This window comes from Nothoprocta perdicaria, unplaced genomic scaffold (genome assembly GCF_003342845.1).
Source record: "Nothoprocta perdicaria isolate Ctin4 unplaced genomic scaffold, notPer1 scaffold_182, whole genome shotgun sequence".
Classification (NCBI taxonomy): domain Eukaryota; kingdom Metazoa; phylum Chordata; class Aves; order Tinamiformes; family Tinamidae; genus Nothoprocta; species Nothoprocta perdicaria.
In genome coordinates, this window is record NW_020455005.1 from 373,083 (window position 1) to 391,126 (window position 18,044).

At 44.3% G+C, this 18,044-nt stretch overlaps 1 protein-coding gene across 1 annotated transcript in view; it reads left to right on the top strand.

Moving 5' to 3' along the window:
* The window catches only part of SCML4 (Scm polycomb group protein like 4), a 39,927-nt gene extending 35,072 nt beyond the window's left edge, over window positions 1-4,855 (top strand). The window contains exon 7 of the mRNA XM_026036639.1: window positions 4,719-4,855. Coding sequence (XP_025892424.1) covers window positions 4,719-4,844 — 126 coding nt within the window. The 3' untranslated portion in view covers window positions 4,845-4,855. The remainder of the gene's footprint in view (window positions 1-4,718) is intronic.
* The last annotated feature ends 13,189 nt before the right edge of the window (window positions 4,856-18,044 follow it).

Consider the following 18,044-nt stretch of genomic DNA (forward strand, 5'->3'; position numbering starts at 1 on the left):
TTTGGCTGCCGTTGGCAGTGTTTGTGCTCAGCCAGGTTCAGGACAAGGTTGTGCAAGGAATTCAGCACCGCTGAGGGGTTTGGTCTGGAGAAAGATTCTCTTATCCTTTAACAGGAAGACCCTGATCACGTCTCTAGAAAATACTTGCTATCTGTTCCTGACTATGACAGCATAAATTGTGCCAGGCCTAAGAGAAAGCACAAAGGATCTGGTGCTCGTTTTTCAGTGTCATATTGACACAAAAAGCCTTGCCTCAGGGACAATTATTTCCCAGGGTACTTATGATTCTCCTCTGAAGAGTGTTTTCTATGTGTCTCTGGGTATTTAGCAGGAGAAGTCCAAAACAGCTATGCTTTTCATCTTTTTCACAGTATTATATAACGCTATAACTGAGTTTAACAGACCTGCTTACTCACTGATGGTTGCTTTCGCTAGGCAGTCTCCAGTGGTGGAAATAATATTATCCTCTAGCATTTCAATTAGTAAAGGGAAAAGCTGTAAACATATATCTGACCAAGAGCTGCTTGTTTTGTTGCTTCTGCATCTAATAGTATCTTCATGCATCCCTTCAGGTCTCCTTGATCAATTCAGTCTGACTGAAAATGGATTTTACTCTAAAAGGGATACATCTGTGCTCAGTCAGAGGTCATACCTTCAGCTGTAAGTGTCTGGACTTTGCTCTAGATGGAAACAGCTCCCCAACTCTGACCCCGATCAGCATTTCAGATTGTAAGCAAGTGAAATGGTTTGATAGCAGGTTCTACTCCTTGCCCTCGGGGCCAGGAGGGGTGGATGAGTAGGTGGAGCTGCAAGTAAAGAGCCTAGTGAGACAACTGGGGACACTCAGCTACACAACCATGTAGAGTTTTCAGACATAGGGAGCAGGTGCAGTTGAAAAGCAGGGACAGATGAACATCAAGATGTATTCATTGATGAAAGTCTTGATGTCTCCTTACCCTACAAAGGCTTCAAAACCATTTGCCATTCCTCAGGCAGTTCAGTAGGATGGGGAGGGAAGACATAAGTACACCAGGACCAAGAGATGGTCAGGTGCTAACATAATTTCCTCACCTACTGCAGATCAGTCAGATCTGCCTTGTAAAGTGCTTATGAAAATCATAGAATCATAGAATCATAGAATGCCGAAGGTTGGAAGGGACCTCAGAGGTCATCAAGTCCAACCCCCCTGCTCACACAGGGTCACCTAGAGCACGTGGCACAGGGCTGCATCCAAGCGGGTTTTAAAGATCTCCGAAGAAGGAGACTCCACAACCTCTCTGGGCAACCTGTTCCAGTGCTTTGTCACCCTCACAGTGAAGAAATGCTTCCTTAAGTTCCTGTGGAACTTCCGATGCTTCAGTTTGAAGCCATTTCCTCTAGTCCTATCACTGTCCACCACTGAAAAGAGGCCGCCCCCCTCCTCCTCACTGCCTCCCTTGAGGTATTTATACACGCTGATCAGGTCCCCCCTCAGCCTCCTCTTCTCCAGGCTGAACAGGCCCAGCTCCCTCAGCCTTTGCTCAYAGGGCAGATGTTCCAGGCCCCTGATCATCCCGGTAGCCCTGCGCTGGACTCTCTCCAGCAGCTCCACATCCCTCTTGTCCTGGGGAGCCCAGAACTGGACGCAGTACTCCAGATGTGGCCTCACCAGGGCTGAGTAGAGGGGGATGATCACTTCCCTTGACCTGCTGGAAATGCTTTTCTTAATGCACCCCAGGATCTCGTTGGCCTTCTTGGCCACCAGGGCAAAATGTGGCATAAGTTGGCCATGAGGACACCAGGGTAGCTGAACAGCTTCAGATTTAAAGAAACTTGCTTTGACATGACACTTTCAAGAGAGGCTGCGCATCAAGAGACAATCTGCATGCGAGGGAATCACCACTGTCTTAAGGCTTACAAGTGCATCACAAGAAAAAGTTCAAAGTTGATGTTGCAAGATACATTCAGTGCAAAATCACCATGTTTGTAGAGCCTGCACTTCTAGCAAAGGCTGTTTTTCACACGGCAACCGTGCTGGGACAGACTATGACCTTCCTGGGCCAGCTGCACTGCAGCGTGCCACAGCACTGCAGCTGCTCTGTGACCAAAGAGAGCAAGCTAAATTGCCACTAAAGACTGTTCCTGTCATGCCCGGTGAAACATCCAGTACCTACAGGTTCTACTTATCACTGGTTTCCTTGTAAAATATGCAGTAGGTCTGAGAACTTGGGTGAAATTACCACACAACTCAATTCAATTATGCCTTTGAGTTATATATGTCCCTGCAATTTTTCAGCCTTCAAATCTCGTCTGGATTAGCATGGAGACCCCAAGGGTGAGAGACAAGTGATTAGTCCATTAACCTTAGCCATATCTTCCTATACGTTCAGTCTTTCCACGAAGCAGGTGCATAATTTACTTAGAAGCACTTACTGTCATTGACAAGGCCCAGCTATCACCTGAAGTTGTCGCTTTGGCCATCAACTAATCTGAGCTATGACACTGGGAGGGAGAGGGCAGTGGGACCACAAGGAAGAAAAGGGTGTGGGGAGGAATACTAGATGAGGACAGTGCTTTTGCACATTATCATATTAAACAAAAACTACTAGAATTTGGGTGTTGGCTGTGGTCTCTGGAGTGGGGTCTCCAACATGCAGTAGGAAGCTGTCATCTGCAGCTGCAATATGCATGTGAGATCACTGTGGTCCTCACTCTGCTCTTCTCAACAGGAGCAGAAGCTTTTCCTCTTGCCAAGATGCACACAAATAGCTCTTGAGGGTCCTCCAAGACCACAAAACTCCCTCTCCTCTGCTGTTTCCTTATTCCCTCAGCAGGACTGTATGCCAGGGAAAGCCTGACTCACACCTGATAGGTCTTTTGACCCCTCACAGAGGAACCACTGGCCTGACAGAGACTTCTTGCAATACTAGGGCAAGAGCTTTTATCAGCACGTGATGGTTGGAAGATTGGGGAAGGGAAACAGGAGGAGAAAGGACTGCAAGGAGAACTAGCAGGTGGAAAATGGAAGCTAGAAGGATTGAAGCAATGTTGTGATCTGACAGTTTAATTATGGCGCTAGTGATTGGCAAATGCATGTACGAAAGAGACAAAAACCTTTGAGTTTGATGTAATTAAGCCCATTCATTCAAAGGACAATCTGCTTCTGCTTTTGCTGGATGTGAGCACGCATTTTCTCCTAGGTCATCTTCATATCCTTTTAGCATATTCCACTGTGGTGACCACTTGCTCCTCTCCTAAGGGTGGCCTCATCAGGAGCTTAGTATCTCGTCATGAGGCTGCAGAGCAGAAAAGAGCAGACGTTATTCCTGTTCACTGTATAAAGTCTTTTATTTCACTCAAAAGTAGGTGCTTAAATACCCATAAGGATTTAGATGTTTGTCTTAGTCATTGAAAGACTGATCCTGGGAGACATCCACAGATGGTTGCAACTCTTGCTCCCATTGCACAGGGTTTGTTTAAGGGGTGCTAGTATTCACAGAAAAGTGCTGCAGGAAGCAGGCACAAACACCGTAATCCTCATTCCGACAGGCAGAAGCTGCATATTTGTTTTTCATCCTCATACAAACATTAATTGTATGTAAAACTTACTATTTCTTTTCCCCTGCTTCTTTAAAAGATGAGAAGGAGAGAAAGGGGCAAAGAGAGGTTCTATTATGGATGGGGTGAGGGCTGCAGAATGAAGAGCATCAATTGATTGAGTTAATCAGAAAGTGACCTTAACTGCTCATCAGCTAAATCACTTACTGAATGGAATAATGATGATCAGGGCAAATTAGGATCCATAGTATTGCTTAATTAGTAGGCAACGGATCACAGGGGAAAGGCTTGCCCGTCAGAAACACAGAACACAATATATAATACATTATTGCACAGGTAGATGTATACATATGCACATACAGCACTAGCTGTGATGAAGCAAGGATCTAAATGAGGTGCAGACTGCAGGGACAGGTAGTATTTTTTAGCAGATCCACTAATACAGTCAATAAAACCCAGACAAGCCTGGGATCCAAGGCAGGGCTGTGTCTCTGAAACCTTGTGTGCTCTCTTATCATGTGAGAGGAGGTGCAGCAAGAGATAATCCATTTCCTTGCAAACAAATGCTCTTCTGCGCTCAGAACAGCACCCTTGTAATTTCAGAAAGGTTTTAAAGCTAATAGGTCTGAGATAAAAAAATGAATTTGGTGGCAATTGCCTTCACTTAGACGGCGCTTAAATTAAATTTGGCTAAATTTTGCTAATAAATCCAGTGAAATATGTAAGTAGCTGTTATCTTCAATTTAAGAACAAGAAATAAAGATATGTCTTACTTGACAGAGGTGAATTGGGGATATATGAAACATGCAGACAGTGACGAAGCTGGAATGGGGATTTTGTGGTCCATTATTAGCGGTTCATAAGGCCACATTTTTCTCTCTTGCTCTTCAGTTCTTTCTCCTTCTTTCTCCCAAGGTCAATTTGCTCCTCTCAAAATTAGAATTGGGCTTAGAGCAATTCTGATTTTTTTAAACATATGTGTTTTTATTGCAGAAGAATAGAAAATAATCAAACCTGATGATTACCAGGAAAAAAACCTATATATTTTATATGTATTTTTATGCATCTCTCTCTCTCTCCCTATATACATATATATATATATATATATATATAATCTCCTTTGTATTTTTATTTTTCCATACATTTTTAATTCAAGGTCTCTTTCTTTCTTTTGAAACCAGGAAATTGATGGCAATGCTTTGCTGCTACTGAAAAGCGACATGATCATGAAATACCTGGGCTTGAAACTGGGTCCAGCGTTGAAACTTTGCTACCACATTGATAAGCTCAAGCAAGTCAAGTTCTAACAAGTTCTCAAGCCTGTCCTAAGTCTGGACAACAAATTAAAGGTAACATGTTGCCTTACAGACATGCATTCATATACGGATTGTTTTCCTCTCTTTTTTAACAGACTTTTATCTTTTTTAATATTTGTGCATCTTCACCTTTTTTTAATCCAGTGAGGGCATTCGGGCTGCTTTGTGTTTCCAATTTGCCCAAAAGTATGTAATTACAATAATTACTTTGTATCATTAATATTATTATGGTTATAGCAAGCCCTATTTTTGTAATCCGAAGTGGGAGGCCAGAAACACACGCAGCTCTGGCACAAAGGGAGGGAGGGCTGCAGGAAGACCATCGGTCACAGAGTCCTTCCTTCACCATCCATCCATCCATCCATCCATCCATCCATCCATCCATCCATCCATCCATCCATGCTCCAAGAAGGAGGAGCAGCTGCTGCCCTGTGTTGGTAGGGTTGTGACGAGAGAGCAGCGCTGACACCAATGCGCGAGGCCCGGGAAACGCCCGGGCTTTGGTCAGCTCTTGTCTCATGGGAACTTCTCCGTGTCTTGCACTATCTGGAAAACTTGAATTCTTTAGTCTAAATGGAAAAAAAACCAACAACAATAAACAAAGCAAAAAGAAAAATTCAACAAAAGAACAAAAACAGAGGAAAGAGCAGGTTTTCTGCAGGCCAAAGCACTCTTTTTTCCCACTAGAGGGAGCAGCCCTAATAGACTTTGGGCTGAGCTCTGCGGATGCGGAGGCTTTCCTGGCAGAAGAGCTTTGGCCTTCAGGAGTCTCCTATCTCTAATTCCAATAGGGAACCGCCGGCTCCCAGAGGGATGAGCCCATCACATTTACAAATAACCGATTCAAGAGAAGCTCCAAGGCAGAAAGTGTTTCTGACAGGTTGTTTCCCAGTAAGGTGAAGAGGGGTGGACGGCTCCCGCCGCGGCCTGCGTCCTTCCTGGAGCCCTTTCACCCTACCTTTTAGCTTGAGGTAGTCTGTAAGGAAAACAACAAGAAAAGGACTCTCTGCTTTTGTTTTTTTATCTTCCTGTTTTTAAAAAGCAAGGGCCCGTGGCAGCAGCATCCCACACAAGGCGCTGGCAATCCCAAGCCAGCTCCTTGTGTGGTACTTTTGCAATGATGGTTGGGTCCAGGACGCATGGGTGCTCCAGGATGCTTCCCTGGCTGAGCTGCAGTGGAAGGGGAAGCACCAGGCTTTAAATCTCAAGGGAATTAAAAAATAATGTCCTTCGAAGGATGTTATGTCCTTTGAATATGTCAAATGTCCTTCCTCAAAGCCAAAATGTGGTTATTGACATTCCCTGTAGCCAGGCCAGGAGAAGGGCAGATCTTAGGCTAGGAGGCAACTTGTAGAGCAGGTATAGCCTCAATTTCGTCTTTCAGAAACAAGCATTAAGAAGGGACACATCCATTCATATAGTTAAAACCCTTAGTGGGGGGTAAGGAGTGGTAGCAAGTGTTAATGTTATACAGATTACTTTAGAGTCAGCCTTGACTGAACTGGGAAGTGGGGTGCTGATAAGATGCAAGGCATCACACTTTCTGACTCCGCTGCAGAGGTGAGATTTATTTTTATTACCAAAAATACCTCATGGAATAACATTCAGTTTGATGTATGTTGCTAGAACAAATCTCGTACAAAAAAAAAAAAATCAAAAATCAATCATGAAAACACTCAAGAATATGAGTAAGCACATCCCAAAGGTTTTCGCTAAACTTTTGGGGGCTGCTCTTCCAAATTGATGAAGTTGTCTACATCTGCTTGCAGAACTGGATCTTCACATCAGTGGCCAATGTTCAGCACATCCTGTCATCACACTGAAACACCTCTAAAATGAATAGCTGAACGCGTGTGCCAAATGAGAAGCCCTGTAATATCAAGTAACATAATATACTGAACTGCAACATGCTGCTCCTTAGAACTTAAAACTTATCTGAATCAGTGTGTACCCGTGTGATGGGAACATCAACACGAAAAATGTACAGTTCATTTTTCACTCTGACTTTTTTTTAAAATGAATCTTTCCTCACAAGGAGCCCCAAATTTGTAAAAATCTTGCTGTATCAGTAATGTCACGTTCAGAAAGTATTCAAATAACCTGTTTTGTTTTTTTCCACATACTTTTGAATATAGATAGTTATTCTCTCAGAAAGGTGATTTTAGCTCCTACACTTAAAACTCAGCACACTCTAGCATATCAGTAGTCAGAGCTGGCTGTCAGATGGCTTCATTGCTGGAAAACACAGCTTTGTCAAAATCAAAACTTTTCCTAAAAGCATGGTGCTTTTGAACATAAATCCCTGTCTAACTGAAATTACCTTTTGGTAATGTCAGATGTCATTTTGACATTTAGTGTACGGAAGGTTTTATCTCAAAAAACTTTTTTATTTTATTTTATAGTATTTCCCTTGAGATCTTGTAACTACACATTTTTTGTTTTGATGAAAGTAGGAAAAACTCAGAACTACAGAATTTCCTGAAAATGAAACGTTCCCCTTCAGCTCTCTCCCTCGCCTTCTCTTTCCCCCATCTCCCCTTCTCCAGACATCACAACTGAGAAGCCTGATACCTACACAGTATTTACATCCTGTTAAGAGGCAGTAATGTTCTTACATTTAATGTGCTGAAATAATTTTCAGGCAGGGGTCTAACACATACAGTCAGTGTTGCTATTTCATTTTATATTGAACTTTTAGGTGTGACAGAACTGTTCAAGCCAAGACACTTCACGATCTTTCCTTTTACAGGGGAGGCTTTTAGCAGGTTCTTTTCACATGAAAGCAAAGCTTATAAGAAAAATCCTTCATCGTATGTTTTCCAACTGAAAAGCAATTAGGAGGCAAAGAATCTTGCAGTAATATTGTAATTACAGCTAGTTTTTCTCTCGCAAGCCCTGTCAGCGAGGGCTGTTCAGTGGCTCAGCTGTGCAGCGCGTCAGGCCGCTTCCCCAGAGCAAGCCCTAGCGAGGCCCAACAGGCCTGCCCCTGGCTTCTCTGTTAGCTGCTGGTTTCCCCACTGCTTGTGCCTCTCCACGGAGAAGGACCTGGGAGTCCTGGTGGACACCAAGTTAACCATGAGTCAGCAGTGTGCCCTCGTGGCCAAGAAGGCCAATGGGATCCTGGCTGCATCAGGAGGAGTGTTGCCAGCAGGTCAAGGGAGGGGATTCTGCCCCTCTCCTCAGCTCTGGTGAGGCTGCACCTGGAATATTGTGTGCATTCTAGGCTCCCCAGTATAAGAGGGACGTGGAGCTTCTCGAGAGGGTCCAGAGAAGAGCAACTAAGATGATTAAGGGACTGGAACATGTCCCATACAAGGAGAGACTGAGTGAGCTGGGCCTGTTTTCTCTGGAGAAGAGAAGGCTGAGAGGGGATCTGATCAATATATATAAATACATGAAGGGTGAATGTAGCGAGGAAGGAGCCAAGCTCTTCTCAGTGGTGGCCAGTGACAGGACAAGGGCCAGTGGGTGTAAGCTGCAACACAGGCAGTTCCATCTCCATGTGAGGAGGAACTTCTTCCCTGTGAGGGTGCCAGAGCCCTGGCACGGGCTGTCCTGGGAGGCTGTGGAGTCTCCTTCTCTGGAGATCTTCCAAATCCGCCTGGATGCCGCCCTGTGCCCTGTGCTCTGAGTGTCCCTGCTGGAGCAGGGGGGTTGGACTAGATGATCTCTAGAGGTCCCTTCCAACCTTGAATATTCTGTGATTCTGTGATTCTGTAGTTACTTCTCTTGCCATGCTGCCCATAGTCCTCCCCTCGGGCCGGCGCCAGCCCCACTGCCTTTTTGAGCTCTTCTAAACGGGTGGGTGTGCATGTATTCCCTTAAGAACAATACATACATCCATCTTTTCTCTTTTAAGGGCTCACAGCTGGATGGAAAGGCAGGTCTGGTGCTGCAGGTAGTTTTAACGCTTCATGAGAATGTGCTTAAAAAAAAAAAGAAGGAAGTAGGCAAAGTGTAAGGATGCAGGGAGAGAGCTGTCCAGCATGACTACTGCCAGCAGGCGCCCCGAGGCTGACACCTAAAGCATCACTCAGCCCATCCCTGGGTTTCTGCATGTTGGCAGCAGCCTTCAGGAATTGCTCGTCTTTTTTTTCCTTTTTCCTTTTCCTGAAAGAATGATTGGGATAAGTGAAGCTGAACGTTTTTAACAAAAACAGTCAGAATCAGCAAAACAGTAAGAAAATGGTCGATGAATTCTTGGTGTGAGAAGAGAAGGGCCCTCTGTTGGATTAGCAGCTGGAATATAAACAGTCATTTGGTTCAATTAGTGCTGCTCATGGAAGGGAAGATGAAAATGGCAGCATAGGAGCAGCAGTGGGTTTACAGACAGCAGGAAAGTCTGCCCTGAGCTCGGTAGTCCCAAGTGTCCCTTGGAGCCAGAGACAGTCCCTTCCAGAGAGAGAAATATGGGCCCAAGGCAGCAGGGGTCTGTTGACTGATGCTACTTCCACATCAACAAGCTTGGAACTGCTAGGAAAATAGTTCAAAATCCATGTGTGGGGAAAACAAAACAAAACAAAACAAAACAAAACAAAACAAAACAAAACAAAACAAAAAACAGGGAAATGGGTGCACAAAACCTGAATAAGAGAGCTCCAGAGCAGGGCCCACACACCATCACTCCCCTTGTCACTGGTAACCGGGTCACATGGAACTGCAGGAATTTTGCTTCTCTTCCTAAGAAATACAGTCTTAAATTTGCACACCTTTGCCAGAGAAAGCAGGCAAGTAACACAACGCCTTTGATTCCTTGCAATAGCTACATGCTGCTTTCTAATCCATACTCCCTTCATGCACAATTGGAAACGGATTCCCTCGGAAATCTAAAATTTTACTCAAAAAAAAAAAAAAGAAAAAGAATCACTTTTATTCACTGCCATGAGTTAAATATTATGGAAACATGTCTGCTAACAATTTGCTTTGTGTAATTTGTACTAATGCTAATAAGCACCAGCTGCAGGGCTTCCTGCTGCAGAGTCTTTTGTGGCTGCAGCGGTATTATCACACATGTACTGCGCAAATCCGATAGCACAAGGCGCTCGCCCTGGCAGGGGCTCCAGCAAATTCCCTGGACTCGGAATTACAGCGAGGCCAGGGTGCCTTTGCAGGCCCTGCCTCGCTGGGTTCCCAAAGGCCCAGCTCTCCGCCAGGTGCTTGGAGCGGAGCTGCTGGATGGGGACACGGAGCTCGGGAGAGAAGCCGGAGCGTGTGCCGTGTGCTTGGGGAGGGCGGCTTGCAGCAGGGATGTCACCGACCGATGAGGTGCTCTGCAGGGCAAGCAGGTTTACAGGTTTACAGAGGCTAAGTGCAAAAAAAAAATGTGATTTCTTAAAGGCAAAAAAAAAAAAAAATCAAAACAAGAGAAGGGGAGAAATATTAGGGTGTAATAGCCTTAAACTGAGACCCGAGAAACTTTCAGCTGCAATCTCAAGAAAAATGTTTCCCTCGCATAAGATGCTAAATAAAGCATGTCAGGTCAAACCCCGGTCCCACCGAGGTCTGAGTATATTTTACTATTGAATCCATAAGACCAGGACTTGGCTCATAAAGCAGGTCAAGCTTCAGGCATGTCCAATATTGACTGGAAGCTAATGAGCAAATTCATCCTTCCCGACGAGGAACGGAGACAGTTGCCTGCTGGAGAGCCCCCTTCCCTCCGCTCCCAGAAACCCTGCTAGCTTCTTGGTGCAGGGTTTCACCAGCTGCAGATGCACCCAATTCTGGCACTTTCCCCATTTAATTTTGTATTTTAGTTGTGAGTTCTGTGAAAGAGAGTTTGCTTTTTCTTGTCTTTTTTTTTTCTTTTTTTCTTTTTTTTTTTTTTTTTTTTTTTTTTTTTTTTTAGCAGCAAACCAAAGCCAATAACCTGAGAATTTCCACCACAAGATTAGGCAGAAACTCAGACTGATCTGAACATGACTTCAGTGGGAGATTGCTACACGTTGCTGAGGAGAACCCCTTGGTGGACTTTCAGAATAAGCACATCAAAATCAGCCCCCAACCACAGCTATTGGGTCCCCTAGCAGTTCATTATACTTCACATGGTCCTGTCTCTCGGTAGGGTCATAGTTGAACAAAATGAGCTGATGGGACTTCAGAAGTGACTCCATGGTCAACGGGCAGCTGCCAAAATGCTGCCTCTGAGGCTGGACAGGAGCCTCAGAGCAGGATGGGCTTCCAGAGGGGGAAGTCCGAGGTTTCACCGGTGGTCCCTGGTCATTTGTGCCCTATTTCCAGGAGCGTATCGAATTCTCCCTGCATGGAGCAGCATGTCTTTGTTCACCAGAGTTTTCCCTTGGGCTTTTGATGGACTGAGATCATGCTGCCCTTTTCTTTTTGAACATGAAGTATGAGCCATGGACTTTGTGCTGTCCAAGATCCCTGAAAGAGCAGGGAATGGGAAAGAAGCTGAAGCCCAAGTGGCATAAGAGTGAGCAGAATGGAGCAGTCTTTTGGCTAAAACATAGGAGAGAAAATGGACTCTCAGATTGCAGTCAATCCAAGTCAGTGAAAGACTGATGATTAATTTAATTCCTCACTTTGATGGCTTCCTGATCTGTAATGTGTTTTATGGCCCTGAGCACTTGCTCCACTGGCAGTAGAGTGAATTGATCCATGTGTCCAGGTTCCACTGCATTCAAATGACTGTCTCTAAAACCTATCTGCTTCCTTCATGGCATTTAAAATGTGTTGTAGCATCCAGAAGGCTTCTAAGCAGCTTGGTAAGAGTCTGCATTTAAAGGGGTTTTCTTTGTTTTTCTTTTTTTCTCTTGTAGCACAAAAGGTTCAGAGAGCAGCTATAGCCATATGCTGGTTTACTGACTTCTCTTTTATGCCTTTCAGAAACTCCTTCACAAAAGAAAGTCTCTTGCTGACCCATTCTTGCATATAAGAAACCAGTCTAAATTCTAGCCTTCCATCATCCTTGCTATAAATTTAGAAGAGTTATTCCAAATTTTTACCACTGTAAATGACATCAGTATCTAACTGATCCTCTGCTAATACAAATGTTTCAAACACAGACATGTTAGACTGCTGGTATTAAAATTCACAAGGTTATTACAATGGCATGTAGAGATCAAGGCTGACCCTGTCCAGATGTATTATAAGAGACACATGACACATGTATTATGAGGGGCAAAGTGACAACAGGAAAGGGTTTCCTAGTTTTCCTTCCTGATTGCTGAAGACCTTTTCATGAATTTCCCATGGCTACACAAGGGAAAAATAGCAGGACACCGAGTAAAATTTCCATTAGGGTGCCCATGAAAGCACAGAAATAAATTTTTTTTGAAAAATGGAAAATTCTGTAGACTGGTCAGAACAGTCAGGAAAAAACAATGGAGTGTCTCCCTCACAACATTGTGAAATCTGCCCTTTGGTGAAGCCAGAAGTTTGAGCCTGGGCCTCCTGGTCTTACTCTAGTGCCTTATCCGCAAGACCACTTGTGGTCACTGTACTCCAGCCTTTCTCAACATCTCACTTACTGCCTGTGGCTGCTGCTTCCTTAATACCTGACACAACCTGAAGTTGAGTGCCACCTCTCAGAGACAATGTACGTCTCCTTCACCCCTTTTTGCAACAACTTTCCTGCCTTTTCAGATCTCCTGTCTCTTCTCAGCTCTTCTCTCCCCCTGTCTGTGTTTTCGCTCTCTATTTCTCTACATTTTTGCTTTCCTTTCAGTAAAGTGCCCATCACAGGAGAGTGTAGCATCAGCTCTGCTGTGACAAAGACCACCCAACCGCTGACATCTTTGAGTTAGGTTGTCTTATGTTTTTTTGACCTCTTCTTTATCTTGCACAGAAAACCTTCCACTGCTTTCATTCTCCATCATGAAAGGCACTTTTTGAGGAAGGTTTTTAACTGCTTGGCTAATTACTATTTGCAATAAATACCACATTAAAAGGCTCAGCACTTTCATACAGGATGAGTGGTGTTTCTCCCTCCTCCTTCCATCTTTCTCCCCACTGACCCTTGATATTCAAGTTGCTCAAACACTTCTTGGATCCCTGTTAAGTTGTAGCCTGGGACAAACTTTGGTTCCTGGTACAGGTGAAGGCTACATTTGGCCCTGCAAACAGCACCCCGTTAGGCAGGTGTGGCCATCTATGTGTGCTGAGCACTGAGTTGCCAACATCCAAAATTTGGTTGGAAAGAAGGGATGTCCATGTCAACGATAAGGACAACAGGAGGTGGGAGAGCACCATGGGGCTGCAGAAGGGATAGAAGAGGCGATGGCCATCAGGGAGATGGTGGTGGGATGGACACCACATGGCCACAAGAGAAGGCCATGCCCACAGGTCTGCACTGTGAGCAAGCCCACGTGGCCACCAGCATCGCAGCATCAGCGGCACCCACCCTCGTGCTGAGATACATGCAACAACGCAGGGCAGCTCACACACGGACACACAGGTGTGAGCTTAGGGTAATGGCTGGAGCTTCTGTGGGGCTACTGCATGCTCCGACTGCGGGAATGAGGTCAGGGTTTGGCTCGGGGCTCTGTTTCCAAACAGTGTGAAGGATGAGAGCAGAACTGCTTCTGTCCAGCTGGAAAGTGGCAGCCTTAAATGAGGCCACAGAAGAGCAAAACTCCGTCTCACACTCTTTTTTTCCTTTTTTTAATGCTGCTCTGAACTCCCTTCCAACTCTTCAGCAGTAGCTTCCAAAGCCAGTGAGGCATGTACAGTTTTTTTTAGGGCTTTTTTTTTTTTTTTTAATTTTTTTGATGTATGTGCAGCTATCGGTTTTTGTGTTGCTAATTGGGCTCAAAGTGTGTTAGTTCTGATTTTTAACGTACTGCAATTTGCTAGATAAGCCTCAAAATCTGCAGTGACTGGATAAGCGAGGCTGCTTTCATCACTTCATGCAGATATTTTACAATCTTGAAGTTTTTTTTCCATACCTAGTATATATTAACCGTGTCCACCTCGAATGGAGAACGACACCTTCTCTTTCCCAGCACTGTACAACCTCAGGAATAGCCATTTTGCAAGAGACAGCAGATATGAAGTGAATATATATAGCTTAGATTTTCAAGTATATGTGAAATCTGCCAGAGGAGGAGAAAAATCCCGAATACACAAACACTTTGGTTGGAAACAAGATCTCAAACTGACGGTCTTTTACTCGGTTCCTCTACATTGAAGTCTCTTATCACTTGCTACCGATAGGCACAGCATCTCTCCATCTCCCGTTGTCAGCAACATCCATTTCTGGCTGCTCTCATCCTAACCTCCCAAGAGCTATCGGAGCCTGTCCCACGTGTGCCAAAGGCTTCTCCTCGGTGGCTGGTCTCTAAATGGAGGAACCAGCTCACGCACACACTAGCTCGTCAGGCTTCTTTGCTCAGTTAATGCGTGTATTAACAAGAGAATGTAAATAATGAGATTGCCTTTTTAATAGAGATTTGTTGTAGTGGTGAGATTGTGGGCTTGAATGATCCTGACTACAGTGTTGCGTCTTGTGGCTCAATGTAAGGTATATATACGGTCCGTTTATCCTGGAAGTCCTTGGTCGGATTGTCCTAATGGTTTTCATCATTCTGCTTGGTTTTATTCCCCTCAGTGCTGCCACACTGGTGTCTCCAGGCTCCCTACTCTCTTCCTGATGGTGAAAGGTGGTTTAATTTATTTCAGTGGCTCCGTAAAGTTGTTATGGTCATGACACGGGCTATGACATTACCCAGCTTCGTATGAAAAATCAGTGCCCGCCTCTCCTGATGCATCAGCCACCTCCTGCCTCCATCCCCAGTGCATGTGGTCATCCTGGGTGTTTCACTCACGTTACTCATGCAAATCTCCCCCAGGCTGTTTCTTTTTCTCACACTGGTATCAATCTGGATTAACTCCACTGGAGTTGATGAGACGGCACACTCACAGGTGATAATCAGAATTTCCATATTCCTATTTTAAACGGTTTTGCCTTAGCACTGTTTTGGTTCACTTTCTTTCCATGAAAGACAAAGAGAGAAGCACCTTGTTCTGTGCACACTCCCAGGTGCCAGTCCAGCCAGGCCCTTCTGTGACACCTAAGGGTGCGCGTTCACCTCTGCATCGCTGCCCCCGGCAGCTTCGCTTCCGTGACCATCAGACATGCTTTGCTGAAGCCGGGTAATTTCTAATTCTGTGAAGCCTTAGTAGTTCTTTCACCTAACGGTTATCCTACCGTTCATGGAATTTTATGAGTGCAATATTTTAGCATTACGTGATTTTTGTAATATTTTCAGGAGGTGCCAAATAATTTGGGGTTACAGAAGCAACACATATACCTGTGATTTTTCTTCATGCGAGTGTTCTCCATTTTGGATCAAGATTAGTTACTAAGGAGGATATACAGTATAAGCAATTAATTATGCCTCATTATCATATGACAGTAACAATAATCAGGAATAGGAAACCTGCCCCTTGGTTCCACTTGCTGGAAATGCGATGCCGACTCTCACATTTCCCTGGTTTTCAGACACTAAAGCCTCCCAGAACAAATCATCTCCGGCAGTAAAGACTGTTTTATATTGAATAGTTTTGTATTCACTTTGCAAATATGCAAACAAGGGAGCGCTGAGGTAAAAATGAATCTGGAAGTTGAGCAGGCTGAGAATAGCATGAGGATAAAATGCCCAGAGTCCCGGGAACAGCATAATTATGACAAACGGCATCGTAGCTTCACTCTCGCCCTGCCTCAAACAGTTTTATTGAAGCCATTTGTCTTCAGCTTCGGGGGTGTGTGCTTTCCTATGGGGATGTGCATATGGGTCTAATGTATGCACCCAGAAATGCACCTACCCTCTATATGTGCATGCCTCATACATGCACATGCCCAAGCATAATAAAAGCCTTCAGCTTCACGTGTTCTGTATGGGTGGCACTAATACATACACTCCTAATACGAACCGTGTTTCAGTGCATACACTGCCATGTAACAAACACCAAACTGTGCTTCTTTTTTTTAAAATTTCTCCAGACATTGTTTTTTTTATTATTATTATTCGTAACTTATTCCTTCCAGCGGATTTTCTGTCACTATTTAGCAGCATGTTTTAAATGTATAGTTGTATACTGACTGTTCCGTGTGCTGTATGCTACTGTTTGCATCTTTATTAAACTGAGTATTACTGGTCTTAATGTTTTTAATTTGGTACAATGGCCTTTTGCTTGCGTTTCACAATTTGACACGGTGCGTTTAAGAATGGCGTGTACAGGGGGCCAGCTGTGCCAGAGCACAGAGCTCCCAACCCTCCAGATTTATGTTTCATGGGAAAGGCCAGTACTTTCTTTTACTACTGCAGAATTATTTCTGTATTTTTAATAAAGACTTGGATTTACTTGGTTCTATGTATGTTTTATCTAATAAACTGTATTTTTTAAATAAGAGCCTGCTCTCGGTCTTTACACACCTGCAGTGTCCCCAGGCGCACAGAGCGTTTTTACCTGCTGAATTCCCGGTGGTTGAGCTCGCAGCTCTGCTAATGCCAGAATTACCTCCTATCCCACCCAGTGCAGAGCTAATCCCACATTTTTATTCACATTTCTCTGGTACGCAAATAAGAGATGGAGGCTGAGGTGCCAGCCCGTTGACGGATCTCCACTGCGATGCATTAGCATCGATGCCTATTTGCAGTTTCCTTGGTGCTCCACTGAATTAAGGGTGGAGGTGTCAACTCGAAGCAAGGGTGCAATGCACAGGAACATCCATAATCCCTCAAGATGCAGCTACAAGGACAACCCCTGTTCTCATTTGTGCTCATGGAAAACCAGCCTGGGGCAGCTGAAGCCATTACTGTTACTCTGGATTTACGCTGGGGAAAGAGCAAAATTTGTCCTAAGACCATAATATTTCTGCCCACTTTACACACTGGCAGCTAGTGGAACACTCCAGCAATGACTTAATAAAATGCCTGAAAAAGAGCCAAAACCCTCATCTTAACTACCCTTAAAACACTTCCCCCAGAAAATAAGAAATGCTTTTCCTGTTACGTAGAGTCGTCCCCAGCTATCCAAGAAATACATTGCACTGAATGATTCCCTGCTTTTTTTGCCCTTTAATTACACTTTCCTCAATGATGCTATCAACACTACAGCATGATGAAGGTTCCCTTGAAGTCAATTTGCCATCCACGTCAATGAATGCGAGAATAGGCCCCTAGATAATAGTCTTTGGGTCCTATCTTATTATTGCCTTGTGTAATCTGATAGAAATCAACTGAAAAAAACTAGTGTTACAGAAAAAGTAAATGAATCTGTCCAAGAAATTCCACTAAATAAAAGTGGGTTCAGATCACCCCTTGATTTCATGGACCCTAGCTCTTCTACATGAATTCTGAATTTAAGTTAGACAATAAGAACTCTCTTAAAGTTGTTTTTCCTTATGCCATTCCTTTTCACAAAAAGACTAAAAATGAAGGCTTGTAAACTCATAGCACTGATGCTTTCTCCAGGTGTCATTTGGGCCTCTCTTCAAGGGACATGAAAGCAGTAATGCCACATGCTCCCACGCCGAGCAGGCAAAGATCCCTGACAAATTCAGAGTGATGCCCTGGGCCAGAGGGTCCTTTCCATTGCCATGGGTCCTCACACTGCCAGTGCATCACTGCTTTGGGACCTCGTGCACACGTCAAGCCTGACATCAGTCACACACCTTCCTTGTGCCCCTAGCCAAAAGACTGCAGCATTTTGGATATCCTTTGATATCCAGGCTTTAAAGCCAGAAGGAAGTTTTAGATCTCAGTGATTATACGTAGAAGCTGTCTGAAGTTGTTTAGAGCCAGTTTCTGCAGTGAAGCCATTTAACTCCATAGTTGGTCTCCGTGCCTACAAAGTGCTCAGTCGCCTTGGTTTGAAGCACAGACAATGTCTGCAATAAATAGTGTGGGGAGGGGAAAGTGCCTTCCTTTGATTGTAAGAAGTCTTTACCATAGACTGGACTTCAGGAAGCCTGCACTGATCTTGAAGATCATTGAATAGCAAGGGCCACGTGGCAGTTTCATTTGCTATTCTGTCTGAAGATCCCGGTTGGGGCTCATGTCTCAGTTCCACTAGGAATCACACAGAAAATAAAACACCAGTATTCCCGCCTTGCCCAGCACACAGGCCAGAATTAAACCCCAGGCAGCAGGCAAAAGATTTACATGTATTTTACAATTTTTTAGAAAAATACAGCAGGCTCTTTTCTTTCTCTGTGCTTTTGGTGTG